This window comes from Populus nigra, chromosome 15 (genome assembly GCF_951802175.1).
Source record: "Populus nigra chromosome 15, ddPopNigr1.1, whole genome shotgun sequence".
Classification (NCBI taxonomy): domain Eukaryota; kingdom Viridiplantae; phylum Streptophyta; class Magnoliopsida; order Malpighiales; family Salicaceae; genus Populus; species Populus nigra.
This window is the reverse complement of record NC_084866.1, coordinates 14639610-14662499: the sequence shown is the minus strand read 5'-3', so window position 1 is coordinate 14662499 and position 22890 is coordinate 14639610. Positions and strand designations below refer to the sequence as shown.

The 22890-nt window shown below is 33.6% G+C and overlaps 1 protein-coding gene across 1 annotated transcript; it reads right to left on the bottom strand.

The window, feature by feature from the left end:
* Positions 1-9896: 9896 nt before the first annotated feature.
* LOC133673804 (L-arabinokinase-like) lies at positions 9897-18089 on the bottom strand. The gene is made up of 29 exons (XM_062094697.1): positions 17994-18089; positions 17051-17158; positions 16843-16911; positions 16632-16715; positions 16460-16536; positions 15969-16035; positions 15735-15792; positions 15483-15550; positions 15329-15391; positions 15007-15060; positions 14803-14905; positions 14606-14715; positions 14372-14491; positions 14158-14214; positions 13817-13965; positions 13544-13709; positions 12984-13067; positions 12726-12851; positions 12355-12485; positions 12195-12276; positions 12005-12092; positions 11813-11856; positions 11605-11704; positions 11448-11466; positions 11152-11331; positions 10834-10999; positions 10556-10627; positions 10280-10483; positions 9897-10188 (listed from the first exon to the last, which is right to left on the bottom strand). The coding sequence occupies exons 1-29, from the start codon at positions 18087-18089 to the stop codon at positions 10066-10068; spliced, it is 2868 nt and encodes a 955-aa protein (XP_061950681.1). The 3' UTR covers positions 9897-10065.
* Positions 18090-22890: the final 4801 nt, after the last annotated feature.

Sequence of the window (22890 nt, the reverse complement as noted above, 5' to 3'; positions counted from 1 at the left end):
TGAGCACAGTGCCGCTTAGAGCCCTAAAACACGGCAGGTTTAATGGGAGTTGTAATTACCGATATCACAGCCAGAAGCATGCGCACTCTCTCACCTCCACTTAGATGCTTCCACGTGTCACGTCACTTCTTCCCTCCTATTTTTTTTAATTGTTTACGTAAAATTAGGAAGATTTGACACCTTCATTATATCGTCTTTTGAATTGTGGATGAAAGGTTCATGCATTATTGTTGTCAAGAGAATTCTCGAGCTGAAGAAAAAGAGAGAAACAAAGAAAGACAGGTCTCTGTGTGTGTCTGTTTCACTTCGTTTTTCATGACCATGGAATCTGTCACAGCTTCGTTAATGATTGATATTGACGTGCAAATTGTTTTTCTTTTATAATTTTTTATATTAATACATCAAAATAATTAAAAGACAATAAAAAAATTTAATTTGAAATTTTTCCATGCTAAAATCACTTTTAAAACTTACATAAATAAAAATAAAAATATAATATCAAACGGTCTTTATTTAATTCATTAACCTAAAACTTAATTAGAGTTATGTTTTGTTTTGAGTTGGTTTAGAGAAAAAATTAGTCAAACTTGATTAATTTGATTGGGATCAATTCAAATTATTTTATAACTGACTCAACATATTTATAATTTAGATCGAGTATGATCTTTCCTTGACAAAAATAAATAAAAGTTTGTACGAGAGTATAATAAATATTATTTTTTAAATTATTTTTGTTTAAAAATATATTAAAATAATATTTTTTAAAAAATATTATTAATATCAACATATTAAAATGATAAAAAAATAATTAAAAATAAATTTTTTCTTTTCAAAAACACATATAATTAGATCATAACCACAAGCAGGAACTAAAAATCACTAAACCCCCGCAGCTTCTTCACTTTCAAAATTCCAAGACACTTGTAATTGAGAGTATGAATTTAAGAAAAACAAAACGGGGGCATGGGGACAGGGATGCATTCAACAATTCAATTCCAACTTCAAAGGCTGCTTTCCTTGCTTTGCTTTTCATATATACGTGCGTTTCCTGGGATCTGTGTCCAGAATTAATAATAAAGAAAAATATCTTTTCATAAAAATAATAACCCGACTTTTGGAATCTTCTGCTGCCAACCCACCGTCGTAAAATAATCTTCTTTTCCCCAAGATCAAAGAATATTGCAATACGATAGAGACGAATCTCCTTTGCTGTTCTGTCGTAATAAATATTTTTCTTGCTAAAACTTTTTTCTAAAAATAACATCTTGGAAAAACTGCAGTTTAGTCGCTAGCTTATATAGTCATCCCGAGACAAAAAATTTTATCAATTAGGTCCTTGATAATGTCTCAGACACTTCTTAACTAACTTCCTTTGTCAAACTTTATTGGTGTTTTGGGTTTATTATGTCTATTTTCTACAATAAATAACACGTTTTAATAAAATAGTCAATGAGATGACGCAATCAAATCTAAATAATAGGAATCAGAGAAAAAAAATATGATTTTTTTTAAAGGATCATACAAAAATCCCAGTTTTATTACTGATTTTTTTTTTATATAGTTTGCTCTCAAAATAGAGATTATAACCTTTTAAACAAGCTTTAAACAAGCCATTATAGGACATGAATAGTTAGAATACTATTTAAAATAGAAAAATAATGCAGCTTGAAAATAAAGTTAAAAATCCAAAAATAACTAGAAAAATAATAAAATTCATTAAACAATAACTTTCAAGCTTCAAAAACTTTTTTGATCCCAACTAGTCGCAGAAAGTATAACCAACCCTATAAATTTTCTTAGAAAAAATTAAATTTAATACATATTTGTTAACTTATCTACATGGTCCGGATATATTAAGTTCATATATAATTGATAAAAACCTCACGTATCAATTTTATCTAATTAGCAGGGTGAAAAAAAGGATTTAATTGAAAAATATCTAAGATGACTGTAACCAATTAATAAAAGTTTTCATTTTTTGGAACTCATGATTGATGTTAATGTTATTAATGTACCGAACAAGAATATAAATATATATATTTTTCATAAATCCTTGTGAATACACCCTGGTATAATAAGCACAATTATTAAAGAAAAGCACGACGCATGAAGATTAAGGGGAAATAAAAAAATAATTCATGATTCTTCGATGCCTGTTATATGGTACAACATCCATTATGATTTGAGTATTTATCCCATATATCAAGTGGCCGAATAATCGCTTGTCAAGGTTTGTAAACTTGTCTAAATTATAGACGTTGAATAGGCAGCTAGGTCCATCTTCAGTCCAATAATCCCACAATGATCAATCTTGCCATTGGTAGCTAGTATTATCCAAGTCCAAGATAGCCCGATTTCTTCATTTGAATATCTTGTGACGGTCAAATTTCTACATTTTGAATTTCCTAGTAGTTCTCAGGGCAGATAAATTCCTTTTTATTTTTTTTGCTTTTTTCCTACTTTATAGCAATCCTACAAAACCTAGCTTGATAAGTTAATCTTATAATTCATGATTAGAGTCTAAGACGGGCAGGTTAATAAAAAACCCGGTATTTTTTTTCTTTTTTTAAACCAAAATGATGGCTTTCATTATTTTTCCCAAGTTAGGTTTTTGTTTTTTTTTTAAAATAAAGCAGGAAATGCAAAAAAAAACATAAAAAGGAGAAAAAGCTAGGAATCTAGACATTGCACATGACAAGATGGGGCAAATGGGCATTTTCTCAGGGTCCAGAATTCGATATGATGTTAGGGCAGAGAAAGTAAATGGGAATAGACACCAATCCTATCTTTTGATCATTCATATGTGCAGTGCATGTATAACTTTTAAATTTGTCGTCAGCTTCTTTATATATAATTTATTTGGCCCATGATGTTATTTTGCCAACCACCTTATAGATAATGATGAAATTATATATAATATGCTTTAAAATTCTATAATCATGCCTAGCTGTAGCAAAAGTTATATACGGCGCCGCATGTCCAAGGATATCAATTTCTTAATTTGTCCATCTCATTCTACCCTAAATTCCAAGTCTTATTGTTTGGAAATTAAGTATATGTATATGATAGTTTTCTCCTCAAGAGGCTTTTAATTTTTTTAAAAAAAATAAAAAAAACCTATCTCCACTATAAAGCAACTAAAATCTTGAAAGTATAAAGGAAATAAACACAAATCTAAATTAAAGAAAAAATTAGAAAAAATAACAAATTAAGTTGATCCAAATAATATTTTCTTACCCTAATTTTAGGGATTTGTTGGTATAATAAGTGACATGATGACTTTCCAAAGAAAAACTTCACGGAAAATCGCATCAAAAATTTTGAATATAATCTAATGATTAATTTTTTATTATTATAATTTTAAAATGGTGACCTAGTTTGATGCCATCATATCTAGTACTCTTTAAGTGTAAACCTATCTAACTAGCTTAAAAATATTTACTAGATTAATTATCCATTACTTGAATTAGATATCCATGTTAAATATATCCTCACGAAAATGATTATTAGAACTTTCGGCTTCTTCAAGCCGACTACATCAATCTTTATCTCTCACGTTTAGAATTATCATATTCTGGAAATTAATAAATAATCCAGCTCGCTTCTCATGTAACTTCTGAACCACATAAGGGCACGCACATGCAAGCGTAGCATACTCTTCAAAATTCATGTTATTTTAAGAGATAGTTTATTCAAGAAATTAGATCCTTCAACGAATAAGAACATGGTTTTGGTGGGCTATATATCATTGTTTATTTAAAAATTTAGTTTCAATAAATCGATAACGTATATGATTAGCTAGAATATATACTTGGATTAGATATGGTAACACCTGGAAGGAATCATTAAACATCGTTTCAAATGTATGCTTGTAAATATGGTGTAAAATAATTTTTTAATTAAAAATATATTAAAATGATGATTTTTATATATTTTTTTAAATTTTTTTAACACTAGTACATCAAAATCATCAAAAATTTAATTTAAAAAAATTAATTAATATCTTTAAAATAAAAAATAATTTTAAAAATAAATTGAACTGAGAAATAATATTGGGAATAATTATTTATTTTAGTACCCTCTGAAGAGCATACAACGAAGTCATCAAATGGCTATATGTTAATATAACCAATCATGTATATTCTAATTAATCAATAATCTGGGTGTTCGTCATGGTTTGTACAGGTTGTCAATTTGTTTTTTTTCCTTCATTTTTATTTAAAAGCATATATACCCCTGAAATTGGTAGGGTACTGGATTAGATTTCGAAGTTAGATAATTTTATGGGATTGGTTTGGTGGGTAAGCAACTATATTCCTCTCTTACTTCTTGATTCAAACCTTGATGCTAATATTCGAGCTAGCCGATGTGAGAGAGTACATCACGAAAAGGACTTATATATTTTGATTGATACACAAACGGATTAATTAAGAAATACTCTTTGTTTTTTTTTTTATAAAAAAATTGAAAATTAGACAGAAAGGCTTTCCATATAGAAAAAAAGATATTCACAACACAGTGTTTATAAAGCGCTTCCATAATCGTCGCTCTTCAACAATATTTGTCTAGATTTCGTCTCCCATATTGTAGTTTTCTTCAATTCCTTTCTCCCCTTCTCTGTCATTTGATCCTTTTTTCAGGAAAACACATGCATGCAGGACGCTGACCGTCGCAGGGGGTTCGCTCTCCTTCACCGTGGGTAAAGAACAAAGACAGAATAATGATTTTTTCTGCACAATTCTCTCCTCAGAACAGGGTCCTCATACATATAGTACACGTCTCTTAGAAGATTGTACAAATCTTGGAAAATTATTTACAGCATGTGGGATCAATTGACAAGCATGGATGCCCTTAATATCGCCAAGAAAGCATGGCCATGTTCTGGTTGTTGGTTTGATATTATATATATTTTTGTGGATATCAAACATGCAAGATGGCAAAAACTTGGCCAATAGAAATTATAATTTTGTTTCTTCATGCCACACACTAGTTAAATTTATTTCCAAAACTCCTTTTTTTTTCCTCGCAGAGAAAGATATCGTCGTATTATTTCTTACATAACGAGACAAAACTCTATATTTCCAGAATAAGTTTATAACGAACTATTTACGCCAGTAAATTCATAAAAATTCCTATCACTCCAATCCTAAGAAATTGACGTCACAATAAACAATTAATCTTTTAGACATGCATGGCAAGGTCTGGTTCACTAACTTAGATTGGCTGGCTGTGCATGGATAAGAGCATTAAATGCAAAACACTTGCCGACTTGAAAGGTTTGTATCTTCTTCAAGCCAGCTAATTCGACTTGTGCATGCAGCTACTGTAACAACGTAGTTTTAAGAACTCATTTGAGGTGGATTGATTTATTTTTGAGTTTCTTTTTTGTTAAAATTCAAAGAATATTATTTTGATTAAATAAGTAAATTTAAAATAAAACCCGGTATAAATCATGTTTTAAATATCCGAGCCACTGAATTGCCCCGTCTGCCAGGCTAGGTTTACAACTATATATGGGATATAGCAGCCATGGAGGTCTCTTGTAAGTCAAGTCCTTTATTAATTCGGTGTGTAGCCCTTTTCAATCCAAACCCTTCCTTTACCTTTTGGACCACGCATAATAGAATTGGAAGAAACGTAGGGTCTCTAAATCATTGGACTATTACATGGTAATAGGTATCGATACTTAGCCTACAATAAATTTTGACACAGACACATGAAAACAGCCTATACCCCATTTGTAAGAAGACAATATCTTGGCCCTACTCCTACCCCTTCAACCCCATCAGATTTTAATTATCGTCCATGGATCACATGGAATGTTCAATGTTGTGGTTATGTCAGCATCCATGAAGATAGATTTATATATTATGAGAATATATAGTTTCATTTATGGTGGGCAAAAGGGAATGATTCTATAATCTATTGAATCATGCTGATCACTAATATTGATCGTGTTCAAAAGGCACTAAAGTTCTTCAGTATAAATGAATGCATATGGATGGAGTGATTCGCTTTTCTTTGAAAAGCATCAATCAAGTCCAGAATTTCTACCTCCCCCCTACTCTAACCTATGACAAGTTCATTGTATTTAGCTTGAAAAAACATAAAAAATAATGTGTTTTTTCAAGTTAAATACAGTTTAAAATGCGATATATGTAGACAAATGGATACTAAATCATAATTAGGAGGGATAAAAAGTGATCGTTCCTATCACTTCGGATCATTTGCTAATAAAATGATAGTGACAATATGACTATCAATTTTCTTGACCTCATACTGCCACGAGTGCCTGAATTTCTTAGTTCATATATAGATAAGTACCAAAAATATATTTTGGACCTTAAAAAAACTATACCTCAAATCTAAGGTTGGAGCGATTTTATATTAATCCTTCCAATCCTCCTTTTAGAGTATCCTACAAGGGGACATTGTGCTTCAATGTTTCTTGAGTTGAAGCTTATTGCTTGCTTGTTTACATCTACATTTAGAGGAGGGTTTGCCATTGTAGAAGCCAGGAAAGTATTCATGAGTAGCTCTGCCTCTGCTGTACGTAAAAAGGATGGCAGTGTGTTGGATTTTTATTGCACCAAATCACTATATGGTGGGACCTTAGCAAGTCTTTGACAAATTTGGGTCCATTGTGTTTCCAAGAGACTAGACTCAGAATTGCTAACAGGCCAGTATGGTTTTGCCACGTATGCTGATTGTAGTGTGTCCGCAGGTGATGCACTGTGCTTGATTCAGATGGAATTGCAGAATGAAGAACATAAAACTAGGGTTGCTGATTACCCATGCTTGTCAAAACTCAATTCAATCCCGCATGTTGATTGAAAAATCTGGTCGAAATCCGACCGAAGATCAACACGATGAAGCTTTCATCAGTCAAGACCCGACAGGTTAAAAAGTTAATTTAAAAAAAAAAGAAAAGATGAATTTATTTAGAGTAGGAATTAACTAAAATCACTTTATATATATAATAGAAAATTGAATTTTTTAAAATAATTTAGATTTTAACTGGGTTAAATCCTGAATTAGATCTGACAATTATACCATTAACATTCCCTATTTTTTGGAACAAAGACATTGGGATTTTTAATAAACTTATTATTAGTATATTGAAGATTGATTAGAAAATTAAAATATACTAGGGTGGGGATTTTTCGATCCCCATGATTTACATGTAAAAAGAATATTAATATTAACTTTGATATTTTTTTAAATTGATATTCTTTTTTCAATTAAATTAAATGTATTGCATGTAAAATAAATATTAATATTAATCTGATATACAACATTATCAAACTTTTCTTACTAATTATCAATGTTTTTAACTGTTCACTCGTAATTTGCCTCTTGATTTCTTATGAACCTAAGGGTTCTATGGTGGGCATGGGACAATCTAGTTTGCTCTTTGAGCCCAACCGTAGCCCTAGCCTCTTAGGTACTTCGAGCTAGATTTGTTTGTCTGGGCTTTATGATATGTGGCACGTGTCATTGAGCCTATTTTCATATTTTGTAGACAATATGTGATTTGTTCTCTTCTCCAAAAACAAATTGAAATTTTGATTTATTTTTAATCTAAGATAAAAATTGAAAATTATGAAAATTAGTAATTTAATGATAGATTAAAATGGTTTGACAACACTTATACTCAATTTTGAACACAAAAATCTTTAGTATATAATGTCCTTCTATATTAACATATATTAAATTCCTGCTTTAATTGTGGTTTTTGTTTTTATATTCCTAATTTATTCACTAAGTCAGTCTAGTCATATTTAAAAAAAAATAGGGTTGATATAGCCAAAATTAAAGTATAGTAGCTAATTTAACTAATATACATCATTCGATTAACCACACAGAATTTATTCTATTTTAATACAAAAAAAAAATTCATTTTGAGACTAAGAAATGCCTCGACAAAACCCAGACAAAATCACCCTTTTATGAACTTCTTTTCTTATTGATTCTTTCAATTTATTGGTGTATTAATCTCCAACGGATCAAAAATGAAAGGCAAAAGTAAAGGAAATTTCAAACAATAAATAAAAAATCATTGATAGCTCATCATCATGTTACTGGTACTCTTGCTAGTGGACGTTCCAAATTCAAGGAAGATAATATGCTAGTGGACGTTCCAAATTCTTTAAAATTAGCAAAATCTTATACTTCATAGTTCTTTATCTGAAATCTTGTTTTGCTTCTTATCTAGAGTATAACAAAACTCATGCATGTATCCTTGTTTTCCCAAATGCTAGTAAGAGAACATATCCATCCATGACCAGGCTGCTAATTAAGCTAGTGGTGGCGGCCTAGCAGGGCAAACACAAGGAGCTATACTCAAGGGTTTGTGGCATGCTTGCTGATTTAGCTTGGTCCGTCAATGGGCTGTTACCATGCCATGTATGTTTTTCACGTTATGTGTGGACACAAATGGCAGCATCCCATGTCCAATATGGGTGCATGATGAATGCCAAAATGGTAGAAAGTTACGTGACCTAAATGATGACAAGAAGTGGCTGCCATTATTTACTGAAATAGGGAGATCGGTTCCCCATTTCATCAATAAGTAGAGGTGGTTATGAGAGCTGATAGACACTAAGAAATAGAGAGTAAGAGTGCTGTGAGTGTGAGAGAAGTTTGAGTTTAGTAGAGAGGTTTTTCTCCTCTTCATTGTAATGTGTATTTTCACGATCTGTTAATGAAAAACGGCAGCTCGGACATGTACTTGGCAGGACTTCGAGTTTTAGACTTATCCAACACCAGCGTTACATCGCTACCATCATATATATTAGCAGTTTGAGTAATCTTCGGTGGCTATATTTGAATAATTTTCGAAAGCTTGCAGTGCTTCACTCTGAAGTGGGATCTCTGGTGAAACTGTACACTACCACTATTTTTAGATTTGCCGACAGAAAATTGCACTATTATTCTGTTGGTAAGAAAATTATCGATGAAATCACCGACAAAAAGTCTCTGTTAATAAATTTTTCATCGGTAATTTTTTGTCCATCGATAAGTCCGTTAGTAATAAAAAAATATTATTACCGATGGATTTACTGACGGAAAAAGCGAGCAAAAAAAAATTTCATTCCGTCGATAATTCCCTCGGAAACAAATCGTATGTAATTCTGTCAGTAATTATTTAAAAATATTTTTTAAAAATATATTTTACAAAAATATAAAATAATTAAATTAATATTAATCAACACTCTATATATAATACTCAAAATGCTTGGAAAAAAGAAGAAGAAAATCAACTCAAAAAAATCTGCAACAAATAAATAACATGAAAAAATAAATTCAACTAAAAAAAATCATATGAAAAAAAATTAAAAAATCCTATTAATAAATGAACTAAAAATTGATCTCATATTAAAAAAAATCCTACAACAACATTCATACAGTTATTAAGAACAAAAACAATTAAAAATAAAATAAAAAATAAATATAGTGAAAAAAAACAAAAAAAAAGAATTTTTTTTTATTTTAATGTAGTTGCAGGTGAAGTTAAGAAAAAAAAATTATAAAATATACTAATTAAAAAAAATATTAGAAAAAAAAAATAAGAATGATTTTAAGACGGATCTCATTACATTGTTTTTTCCAAGAACAATAATCTCATCTCTAGAAGGAAGGTTTACTCATAACAATAAGCCAGTGCTTAATATCACAACCATCCTAAGGAATCGTCTTCCTTTTTCTTGTAAATGATCTGACTTCTGAAGTTGTGGGATGATTCGCCGTAATGCTGTTCTTTTTAGAATAATTTTATGAATTATTGAATTTCAGAATAAATTAAACACATTTTCTCTGTAATCTAGTGCTTGAAAAATCGAATTTTTTATATGCCACGTTAAATACAATCCATGACACCGCAATTTTTCCAAAGGTTACAGAAAATCGGATGCGTCTGCGGTTCTTTATTACTAGGAACTAGGAAAAAAATAAAATGAACAGCGTAAATCGAGTTTGTGTACAATCATTTTTTAGATATAGTCCATTCACATTCATCATCAACTGGAAACATTATCAATAGTCAATTAACATATGGAGAAACCATTAAGTTCTTTCGGTGGCGTTGCGGCGGCGAATTTTCAGGTATCCGAACTTTCCTGCCCCTGGAGAAGAACCCTCAAACACGTATGGCTTAAAGCCTGTGGCAACGTGGTACCTCCGTTGAATCTGGAGATTAGATCAAGATCAAAGTTGTTAGAACATTTTCGATACAAGAGAAGTGTTCAGAGGTGTTATGAAAACTGAAAGAAAGCTATACTTCAAGAATTTGCTCATTGCTTCCCACAAAATTCTTTCCGATAACACAAACTGTGCCACCGCTTCCCCCTCCGGTGATCTTCGCTCCATACAGAGTCCCATTTTCAGATTTGGAAGCTTTGCTGTGCTGCATTTCTTGTACCAGTTCTACCAGTCTGTCTGTCCCATCAGAGCCAAGTCCACACGCACCATAGCTGTAATGGCACTGCAATAAATGATTGCATCATCAGATTAAGTGCTTATACAGCAAGCCAAATTTTGTGTTTTACAGCAATACCTGATACATAAGTTCCCCAAGAGCAGAAAGTTGTCCATCCGAAGTAGCAGCAGTTAATAATGCTTTGAAAGCCTACAGATCAAGTAAAAGAAGTGTGATAGCTTGAAGAAAAAAAAATCATTTGTACTAAAAAGCAAAGAAAATCTATCCAAAAAATTGTTAAAGAGGATTTTCTCTATCACCATGTTAAGGAAGCTAGCGCGAGGAAAACACTTCTCATAACTTTTATCAGTGTATAGATTACTGAGATAGTGCTCATAAGAATATAGATTACTGACCTCGACTCTGAAGTTCTCATAAACTGGATGCCTGGTTGGTGCTTTAACTGCATAAATATGTTTGGGATCTATTGTTGTGACTGAATCCTCATGATTAACATATTTCCTTATGAATTCTTCACCTGCAACAGTCTCTGGAAGCTTATCAACATACACACCTTCGTACCTGTAAAATGATGCGAACGGTGATTATAGCTTGGAATTCCACATCATGTCCAAAGCAAAGATGATAGGGATCCAAGACAAGAGGAAAAAGAAGCGTAGAAAGCAGAGCGTTTGTAATCATGTCCGTAAGTACTCAAGACAGTGACATGTTACCTATGAGGTGGGAGATTGCATAAGTAATCTAAGGAAGCCTCATTATTAAGCAGTTCGATGCCATCCTTGTCCATGTCGTCTTTGTTGTTTCCCTTCGACAGTCCTGCAGCTGTAGACTTTATTATCTTTCGGCCCATATAAGTTCCAATTCTCACAGATCCATAATCTGAACCACCAACACTGTAGAGAGGAAAAAACTGCAATTATACTGTACTGCTACAACAACTTATCAGATCCTGGTGTCTCTAATCTGAATTTAGTCCTGCCATTGCCAGGAAATTTTGAAAATGTCATACCTGTGTCTTAATCCTGAATCTATGCCCCAAAATCGTACATGGGAAGGAATATCAACTACTCCTAGTACCTCAGCAGGCTGCACAGAATACAGAGTTTATGTAACATAAACTATTACCTCAGAGATTACAAACCTAATAATAGCACTGGTTGTAACACTTACCTGGCATACCATCGCTAGAAGTTTGTTTGCTTCCCCACACGCAGAGGTCATTTGATCCATCACCCCACATGGGGCTCCAACAACATGATTCTCCACCTATAGGAATTCACTGATTAGATAAGCTATTGAATAGATGAGTTTCAAAGTTCATAAATATAAATCAAAAGAAATGTAACCAAATATATTTTCGGCGATATAACTTGCCTTTTGGCAAAGCAAAGCAAGATCTCGCGGGGGAATGTTTAAACCTGCACACAGACAGACAAAGATCAGCACGGTGAGAAGTTTGCTCAATTAATTATTATATATTAACATTAACAATAGGTTCTAAAGGAGAATCTCATGACCAAACAACAGAAATATTTGCAGGCATATAATGTTAAGAACTATAGTCACCATGAGCAGCAGCAATAGCAGACATGGTGGCAACCTCCAATGCTGCAGATGAAGAAACGCCTTTTCCTTCTGGGACTCCTGAAGAAACCTGAAAATCAACTGAAATGATCAACAACAATGAAGAAACAATAAAACAAGAAGCTCACATACTGGATAATATTTCAGTTGATCAAAGTGAATAGAAACTAACCAGTATGCTGATACTGTTCTCAAAACAAACACCCAACTCTGTCATTAGTACCAGAATTGTCCCAGCAACATATGCTGCCCACCTGAAAAAGTTTCAAGAGTAACAACTAGAATGCAAATCACATAAAGATCACATATCAAAGTAGAGAATAACTACCCACTTTTGAGATGGATCTTTGGCAAAATACTTCCTTGCTGCCTCATAAGATATTGGCTTCTCACCATCTTTAAAATCAGATAGATCCATGTCAAATGTTGGTCCACGATTATTCAATTCTGAGCCCAATGACACCTGAAATGGCCCCAGAGTTTGAATATATTGGAGAAGAAAACTACTAATTTTTCACTTCAAATTAAATTGGTGCTTTTGAAATAAGTAGAGACCGCATTAGCTTGTGTATTCTTTTATTGAATCTTTATTCCTCATTAAATACTATTCAATTTTCAATTTCTTTAATTTTAATCTTCATATAAACTTCACTCAATTAACTCGTACAGCCAGGATGACAAAGTTAACTTGTTTGTTGCTTACAATTTCTAGAATGGGTGCAAGTTTCTCGTGATCAGCATGATGTCTAGCCTGTGCATGTTTCCACAGCTTCTGTTTACTTGGATGATTCTTTTGTACAGCAACATGACAAGCTTCTCTGATAGGCATCTGCAGGAAAAAAAAGAAAAAAAACTATGCAAAATTGCTTGTAAACAAAGAAAATCCATAACAATCATGCAGAGTCATGCATGAAAAAGATTGAGCAAGGCCGCAAGGTGACGCGGAGAAATAAATACTAACCTGCAAAACTAGACTTCCTGAATAGTCAGCAATACCACCCAAGACATCTAATCTCCCTGGTGCTCTTGCTACAAATATTTCCTCCTGCGTAACCATGCATCATATTGAAAAATTTAACATCACAACATAAAATATTGTGGCTAAACAAGGGGGGGCAATTTCATCAGTATCAAGCCAATACAGCAGAGAGATCTGTACACTCTAAGTCGCATTCGAGTTGTTCTAATCACATAGGAACACAAACATACAAGTCTCATGACACCTGATGTTTCATGACTTTATATTTTCTTCTACATAAACAGAACAGAACTGCATAAGCATGTGCAGAACCAAAAAGATAAAAGTTATTCTAATTTTTGTTCCCTTTTCTGGCCTTTTCAGCAGAATTTGTTTAGCAAAACTCCTGGCGCAAAATGATTCTTTGAAGGTCAAATTAAGGTGAGATATTACAAGAGAAGTTTGATGACTAAGTCAATTTTGTCCTCATAGAATATATATGATTTTCTGCCAAAAATTAATCAACGGAACACAAAGTAGGATCATAAGAAAGCGAGAATCACCTCCCAGTTGAACAATCCAGCAGCAGCCAAATCCTCCCGCACTTCATCGTCGGTATCCTTTTTTGAGTCATGTCCTGCACCTATGTCTGCCAAGCTCTTTAAGAACGCCATTGTATCGGGAAGACCTTGAGGGTCACCGTGAAGAATCTCAAAGTCTTCTACCTCTCTACTTAAAACAAAGAGAAAACAAAAGGGAAAGACAAATGAATATGAGATGAAAAGAAAGGAAACACGATCAATTTTCACAAACCAAGTAAGTTTAATGACAACAACCTCAAGAATTGGGAGCCTTCTGATGAACGACCTACAAGCTTGCTTTCTTCAAGATTGTACCAATCTGGAATACCTATAATTCTGTTGTTAACTCTTTGTAGTTGATATCCAAGCACAATCGCATCTCGCAATCTTCTTGCTCCACAAGGCTATAGATAAAGGAAACCAAGAGAATTTTAGTAGAAACGGGATTCGGAAAGCAATATAGAAATGCTCATGGTAGAAACATGCACCAGAACATGACATTCCCCCTGCAAAATTTATATCAGATATAGTGGTTTGTCTGCAAGCCGATGACATTTGAATTGTACTGACTGAATCAATAGGCAAATCAAATTCACCTTATCAGAAGCATGATTTTTTCCAAGAGCTGTATCCCGAAGTATGCGAGCAGCAACCTGAACAAAGCAACAGAACATGCACTTGTAGAAAACTTTTGAATTTTCCAATATCAACTTGATTCTTGGATTGTATAGAATCAACCTTTCTCTAGTTCTATTAAAACTTTTCAATAAATTACGGCGTAAAAGCTGAAAATTTAACATAAAAGCATACCTCACCGCCATTGACACCTCCATCATAGCATGGTTTCAATCTAATGGCACGCTCAAGGTAGGGTTGCCAGCATCCAGTCAGCAAATCTCTCCTAATCATCTCAACACCTCCATGATAATGCTGTTTCGACATAAGATACAGAACACTTCACATGGTTGCCTTGAACACTTACTGTTAAATGCTGAATATTAGGTAAGAGTAAAACAAAAACAAACACAATATAAGCAACTTTACCTCAAGCATGTTTCTCAAAAACAGCTCTTCATTAAAGTAATCTCTTCGTACAAACACAAACGGCAACTTGTATGCCATAGCTTCACTAAATGTGCCATATCCAATTTTCCCTGGAATAGAAAATGCACTGCGCTATCAAAATTTTGTTTTAAGCATTAAGCTCTATCAGCACAAAAGAACAGTCTCAGTCAAAGTACCAAGCATGCAGTCTGAAGCTGCTATCACATCTGGCGTATAAGCATCTTTCGGAAGCTTGATGAAATTCGGGGGATATTCTTCCTTGTCAGAACCCCCGCATACCTATCTCAGAAAGATTACAAAAGTAATTTCATCAGAACAAAATGCATAGATCCAATCCAAAGTGAGTTCAATAACCATTACATAACCTGAGTAGAACTTACCACACACTTCCAACCAGGAGGTAGAAACTCCTCCTGTAACTTCCACCCAGCAGGCTACAATTGCCCGATGATGGCATATAAAGAGTCAGCATAGATCTTAATAACTAAACCTTCATAAAAAAATATCAGAAAAATATCCAGAAAAATTCTTTTAGGCCTTTTTTGATAAGTAGTTTAGGAGAAAAGAATCAATTTCTGAGATCAACCAGGTAGTGTTCCAGAAAAATTTTCGTTAGATAACAGAGAAAAATTTCGGCCAACGTAATGCAGATCAAATGCCCTGTACTAACAACATACCAGGGAAAACACAAGCAATGCTCACCTGTCCGCCAAAATTGAAAATTACTAGCTTCATATCCTCTTCAACTCCGAGCTCCTTCCTGACCTGCTCTACAGAGACATTACTTGCTTTCTGCACACTACATTTTAAATCAATAAAGTAATGGTACTCTTTACAATTTAGCGAAACACCTGACCTCTGCTCTGGATTTGTGCAGTCCCCTCACAACAAGGGGTACATCAAGAACATCACGAAAAGCAGGCACTGCAAAATGAAACAGCATATAACATCAGCTAACTAGAAAACCTACTGATAGAAATAAGAAAATAAAGTAGGAGCAGACAATAATGGAAATAAAGCATAATAGAGCTCTTTTCAAACTGATGCAAAACAACAACAAAAGCTGAAAGGCGAATAAAAGGATAGAAATATGATTTCACAAACGTACTTGGACAATATCCTGGTAGACGTATTAGAAATTCACAGTGAGAATAGTCCTCGGCAATCTGCAAAAAGTTTCATGGCCACAAATTGATTTAGCATGATGAATATCAGTGTTCATCATAATCACAGAAGATTGCGGGCTACATGAATAGTGAGTCCGCTTGAAATTTTTTTGACCAATAATATAAATCAAAAGTTGTAAAGGCATTCAATCTAGAGATGAAAAGATTAAAGATACCTGCAGAACAATCGAGCGATGTTGTGATCCAGCATCCACCACATATTCTGCGTAGATGAAGTCCCAACTGCCAATGTTTTCAGAGAAGGGAGAATAAACATAGTGATGTAACCTTACATTCAGGAGTGAGGACTGAAAAAAAAACATGATAGCAACATCAAGACTTCAAATATTAACAATTATGTAGAGTACGTAGAGCTGATCAGTAGAAATGGTCATGGTGAGTTATGCAGATATAAAAAATGCAGGCGTGGTGATAACCAACAGTCTGCCACTAAAATCAATTCTTTAGTTCGTATATCAATATCTCATTTTTTCTCCGAAGTTAATTAAACACAACTTATTCAAAGTTCCTTTATTCAGTAGAGAGAGTCCTGTTATCGATTACAATTTCTCCAAATCATCGACCTATTTCAAAGCCACTCAGGTAACCTCAACATGGACACTAACTGATGTGTACACTTGTTTCCATAAAAAACGAAACAGATTACCTGAAGTTGGTGCAACAAACAGAACGGATGCCGGCATCTGCAGCTGCTCGGCAGGCAACAGGAACAACATCTGAAACCTGTTATATGAAAGACTAATAAGAAAATGCTGCCTACAGCTGTAAACAGCATATGTATGCATGTATAGCGGAAAAGATCAGGAGCATTTAGGTACCACTAGGTCAGCTTTAATAGACTGCAACCACTTCACTTCTGTTGCTAAGATAGTCTCTCGAGGGATTACTGCTGTCTCAGAATACTGAGTTAAACAAAATAAGAAAACAAAGTCAGTCAACCAATCAACCTGGAATGAAAGATGAGTTAACCTGAAAGGCTATTCATTTAAATCTATGACTTTGAAAACATTTTCTGGGCTTGCACCGTACCTTTTCCAAGGAGGCAATACGATCAACTGTCAAGGCATCACATTGAACAGCTCCACAATCCAGCAGCTCCTGCCATTGCATATGTAGAGCAAAGGGTCACACCTCTTAAGTCTAGAAGGCCTCAATACGACTAAACTCAATTTCCCAGAACTACAAGATCATAAGGATGTTCAAGGCATAACAGCACATCAATTCAACAAAAAGTAACCTTTCGAAGGAACAGTCTCGGCGACTGTATTGCAGAAGTGTAAACAAAGTCTGGTGCAGCTGTAACCACATGAACCGTATGTCCCTCTAGAATTAAATGACGAACCACCTGCAAATCACAACACATCAAATATTAAAATTTGCTCTTAAATATTGATATCAGAAAACTAATTACATAAGTAGACAGAATAATAATCTTTGAATTCTGTGAACTATAATCTGACATACAAATTGCATATTCGACCAAATATTTATATCATTGCTTTGTAAGACTGCAAAACATCAATAAATGACTAAAAAAAATGTGAATTACAAAATTTAAAACCCTACTCGTGGAATAGTGATGTGATGTTACAAATTTCTTTAAGCAATGCTGTTCATTCCAAAATATCCATCCTATCATTGACGGGTGGGCTCGACCGAGGACATATCTCATACGACTCGAACCATCAAACAGCTGGTATTATCCGGAAAACTCATGCAGGATGAATAGCATTACCACAACATATAATCTAGAGATACCTTAACTACAAAATCACTTAAACAGAATGATATAAGCTGATCCACGATTAAATTCAGCTCCCGTAACATATATATTCAGGAGGGATCAATCAAAGGTTCTGGTTCAATGAGACTCAATGGAAGAGACACATGTGAAAAGAGAAGGTACCCTCCGGGCTCCACCTTAAACACTCTAAGATCCTTTATCCATCCCCCTCCTAAGAAATTCTTCGATATCTTGCAGAGGAAGATGACTATTCATCTCCCTTGCACCTTCCGTGAATAGCCGGGGCGTTGAGGAAGAACATTCAGGAAAGTTTTAGGGAAAAAACAACAAAGGGCATTGAGATATTTCCGAAAACAAAAAACGAGAGAAAAGATCTAAGAAAAGAAATCAAGAATCTCACCAAAGATGAGCAAAAAGAAGCAAATTATTCATGTACCTCAACAACACGAGTGGCATGACCAAATCCATGACCAGTAACATAGTAAGCAAAAACCAAAGGTTGCTGCTGCTTTGACGATACTATTCCCTCCATTAGTGATCAGTTCCTTCTCCACTCCAAGAAAATATTTGACGTATAATTAACAATAATAAAAATGTATAATGAGATAAAGTGATCAAATCAAGGAGTTGGGATATTGTTTTTAGAATTCTTGGAAGTTTATTTAAATGCGAAAGTGAGAGTGGATAAAGAGGACGAAGTCAGCGGGAGTGAGTTAGTTACCTAGTTTAGTACTCCGACGTAAGATGTCTCTATCATGTACCTTTTTCCAGGTCTTCTTTTATTAAAAACAATTCCAGTCGTCTCCTAAATAACTGGAATCCGGTGGATCTAGAATCTAAATTTATCCAGTGTAGAAAAAAATAAAAAAAAGGAACAAAATTATTTAGTTCTACCAAAGCCTGATCATAAATTCATTCACATAATTTTTTCATCAAAACAACTCATTTTAATTATTATTTTTTTTTTAAAATAATCAGCACATGGTTGGGATTAAAACTATGTGAATTTTGGTTTATTTATTGAAGGAACAAGCACAAGCACAAGTTCTTCTTCTTCTTTTTCCTCTGAGATTTTGGTAACAAAAACTGCCCTTTCGTGGATAATTAAGGTTGCGTATTAAAATAGACAAATTTGCGGTGATAAAAGAAAAGAAAAGAATGGATAAATTTACAATTTTTAAAAAGAGCATAATTTAATTACATTAAAGCAAATAAATTGAGTTGAATATTTATAGGCTATTTTTAATTATTTTCTTATGTATTTAATTGCATTAAAGCAAAAAAATTAATTGAATCTTTACAGGTTATTTTTAGTTATTTTTCTTACGTTATTTCTTACTCTTTTGGAACAACACCAATAATATTTTAAAAGGAAATGCTTATTTAAAAATAATTCATAAAATCTTCAATTAATATGTATGCATTGCTAATTAATTTATATTCACGTTGGATATAATCGAAAAGAATTATTTAAATTAAAAATGGTTCATATATACCAATATATAATGTTAGATGAGAATTCTTTAGTTAATTATTTTAAGAGTTACATATATTTATCCTAACTATGAATTATTAAATTTTGAAAGATATTTCAATTCACGTCCTAGTTTGAGTTAAGTCCAATTAAAAGTTATTTATACGATCCAAAAATTTAACAAATTAACTCAGTTATAATTATAAAAATCTAAATAAGACTATTTGTATATAAAACATGTGTATTCAATAAATATTTCAACCTATAACTAATTGAGAACAATTAATCTATATCAGATATTAGAAAAATTAATACTATAAATTAGTTAAATAACACACTTGTAATTATATCACACGAGTCTTACGAACACATCGTGCCCTGTAAAAAATTCAACACTAACATTATTAGGTCAACAATTATTTTCTCAAAACAAGTAAATTTAATGTCGTAATTATTTATTATTAGGTCTAAGGCAATACAATTTCAATAGATATAATTATTTGGTCAACAAATGATGCATTAATTCTTTATCAAAACTGTTCCACGAATGATGCTTCCAGGAATGACCAGCTAGCTGTCTATACCTTATCAGGATTTTTCTTACCATTTTGGGGCTCGAATATCTACGTATAAAACCCTCCAATCTCCTCTCTATTTCACACCACCAGCTAGTCTTCGCTTTACTAAGCTGTAACAATTTCAGAAATGGCTTCAAAAACTGTAGCCCCAGTTGCCCTACTCCTCTTCCTAACCCTTCTCTGCTTCACTTTCGTGAGCTCCGATTCTCTGGCTTCAAACGTCGACAACACCGCTAGTGAAATGTCTAGCTTCACCAAAACCCTCATAGATCAACTTCAGTCCGTTGAAGATGCACTGATTTCCTTCGAGGGGAACGTCACCAACCCTCTCCTCAAAGAAGCAGTAGAAGGCGTCATACGTTCACTCTCATGGTTAATCAAGGAACTTGAAAAAGGCGCCGGCGGCACTATTGCTGATCTTCAAAGTAATTCTTCCCTGCCGGATATAATAAAATCTGTTCTAGGTGCACTCTCAGGGCTCATCAAGGAACTCATCCAAGCTCCTGACATGCCTGATATTTCCATTATCGGCCAAGTGCTTGAACCCCTACTGGATACGTTGATATCACTCATCAAGGTATTCGCCCCTCAGGACCAGACCATCTTCAACCTTCTACAATTCCTTTCGGACTTAATGGGTAAGTTCATCAAGAAAGTCGCCATCGTTGCTCCTCAACATGTTGGCCAACTCAAACCCGTACATGGCTCATTGGCATTGCTGATCAAGGCACTCGCTGCCTAGTCTTCAATGGCATCTTTGTCCCCGGCTTCCGATTCCGTTAAGTTCGAGCTTCGTTCTTTTTTTTTTTTTTGTAACTGAATAACAGATGCAAATCGTGTTATATGTATGGTTTGTTGATTATCAATCAAGATTAATTCCCACATTGCTTTTTTAAATAATTTTTTATATATCTATATAATAAAGAATATATGAAATCATGTGAGATTTCATGAAAATTATATATGTCTCGAATTATATATTGATTTTATTTACTTAGGATATGTTTATGTTCAGTAGATAAATTTTATTTTCAAATCCAAATATCAAAAACTCCCATGCCTTGCTAGCACTCTTTATTTTTCACCATCGAAAAATAGAATTAGGCACTAGTGGGTTTGATTAGTCATAATCATAATTCAATCCTAAACCTATAAGAATTTCATTGCTTAATATAAAATCCTTATATAATTAAGATTTTAATTCATGCTTTAACTCTAACATATTGCAAAATAAAAGAAATTTGACCAATAAAACTATACTCAAAATTGTTAATTTTGGCTTCCATTCTCAAAAAATTAAAAGAAAACTATTTGGGATATATATTTTGTTCAAGATCACACTCAATGTCCTCCCTCAAGAACAAACCCGAGATCAAATACATGTCAAAAACAAAATCAACAAAAATCCAAATCTACTCCAGAAAAAGAATTTTTTTCATCACATTCCACGGACTACCTATTTTACGTCTTAATGTAGACATTATTCAAATTAAAATTGTCTTTCTTCGAAGAAAAACTCTTTTTTCGTTACAAAAAAATAATAATTACCAAGACAATATGCTAAGATTTGGAATTATATGGTGATGGTGATCTGAAAATAACTAGCTGGGATTTTATTGGATTGGCATGAGAATGAGACTACTCCTTGCTTCTTCTTCTTCATTTTTTTTTATAAGGATTGAACAATATACTACTTTGATGGAAGAATCACAACGATACTCGTTTAAGTTTGGAATTCTTCGGTAATGTCTTTGATTACAACGATGGTTGAGACAGGGAAAGCTTTCCTAGATCTAAAAGGACTTGCGTTTATAATTTTGGTAACTAGTGTTTAGAATCCTTGTTGAAATATGATAGTTTAAACTTATTTTTAATCTATAAAGAACAGGTATTTAGAATTTTGTGTGTTGAATATCAATAAATAAGAACTTGAAAGGATAATTATTTTAGTATTTAGTATTTTCAACAATATTTGATATCAGAGTCCAAGTTTGCCAATAATTCTATCCTACAACCAGGGCGAGAGATGCTGGATAAGTGTGAGGGAAAACCTCACCTCATAAGCTAGCTTTTGAGGGAGAGATATGCTCAAGACCACCTAACAATGAACAAGAGATCAGTCGGAAGGTTAAATACTTGATTGTTTGTTTAGTATTTTTAACGGTCGGTATCAAAGCTTAGGTTGATTAGGAGAACATGGACTTAGTAGTTGTCTCTGTCCATTAATAATAGTATCACGCAACAGCTATTCTCCATGGCAGCAATAGAAGCAGGAGAAATAGCTCAATGCAACTACAATTTAACAGCACACACACGGTAGCAGCAGCTCAAAATAAATGCACTAGCAGCAAGAAAAATAGACACAATAGTCTTTTTATGCACCAACAAGCTTCCACACAGTAACAAAACCTCCACGATAGTAGTACTTGTAATTGCACAAGACAAACACAGCAGAAAAACGCAGCAGCTATAACAATTTTTCCAGGTAGCAAAGAAATTAATTTCAACCATATATAAATATCATCAAATGATTGGTTCACGGCTGATATCAATAAATAGAACTTTGTAATTACTTCCCAACAACTTTTCCTCCCAAAACCGACTTTTCAGGGGCAAATAAAGATTGTCCAACTCAGGATCAATAACGTAAAAGGAATGCCAAAATTAGTTCATTATTTGTCTGTAGGCAAAATGGTGGTCAAATTCTAAGAGCGAGCTACCGCCTAGTGGTACGTTGATTTCCACCAGATTGGGTTGGTTTAAATAGAATTCTGATGGTTCTACCTCGATAAGCCTAGGCGGTTTAGAGTTGGGATCTAAAGGATGCACCACATACATCAACTTGTGAAAATAAATTGAAATTTAAAAAACTCCCTTGTTAAAAGACTATTCAGTGTTAGGACTATGGACACCACCTATCTTCACATTAGTGTGATATTGTCCACTTTGGGCCTAAGCCCTCATGGATTTGCTCTTGGACTATACTCAAAAGGCCTCACACCAATGGAGATATTTGTCCATCCTTATATACCCATGATCCTCCCCACTTCTAGTCAATGTGGGACTTTGGTCGTACACCCAACAATCATTCCCTCGAACAAAGGACCACCGAGCCTCCCCTCAAACCAATCATTCATCCGTCCACTCTCTACCAACTAGGATTCTTCATTTGGGCTATACCCAAAAGGCCTCACACCAATAGAGATATTTGTCCATCCTTATATACTCATGATCATCTCCACTTCTAGCCAATGTGGGACTTTGATCGTATACCCAACAAT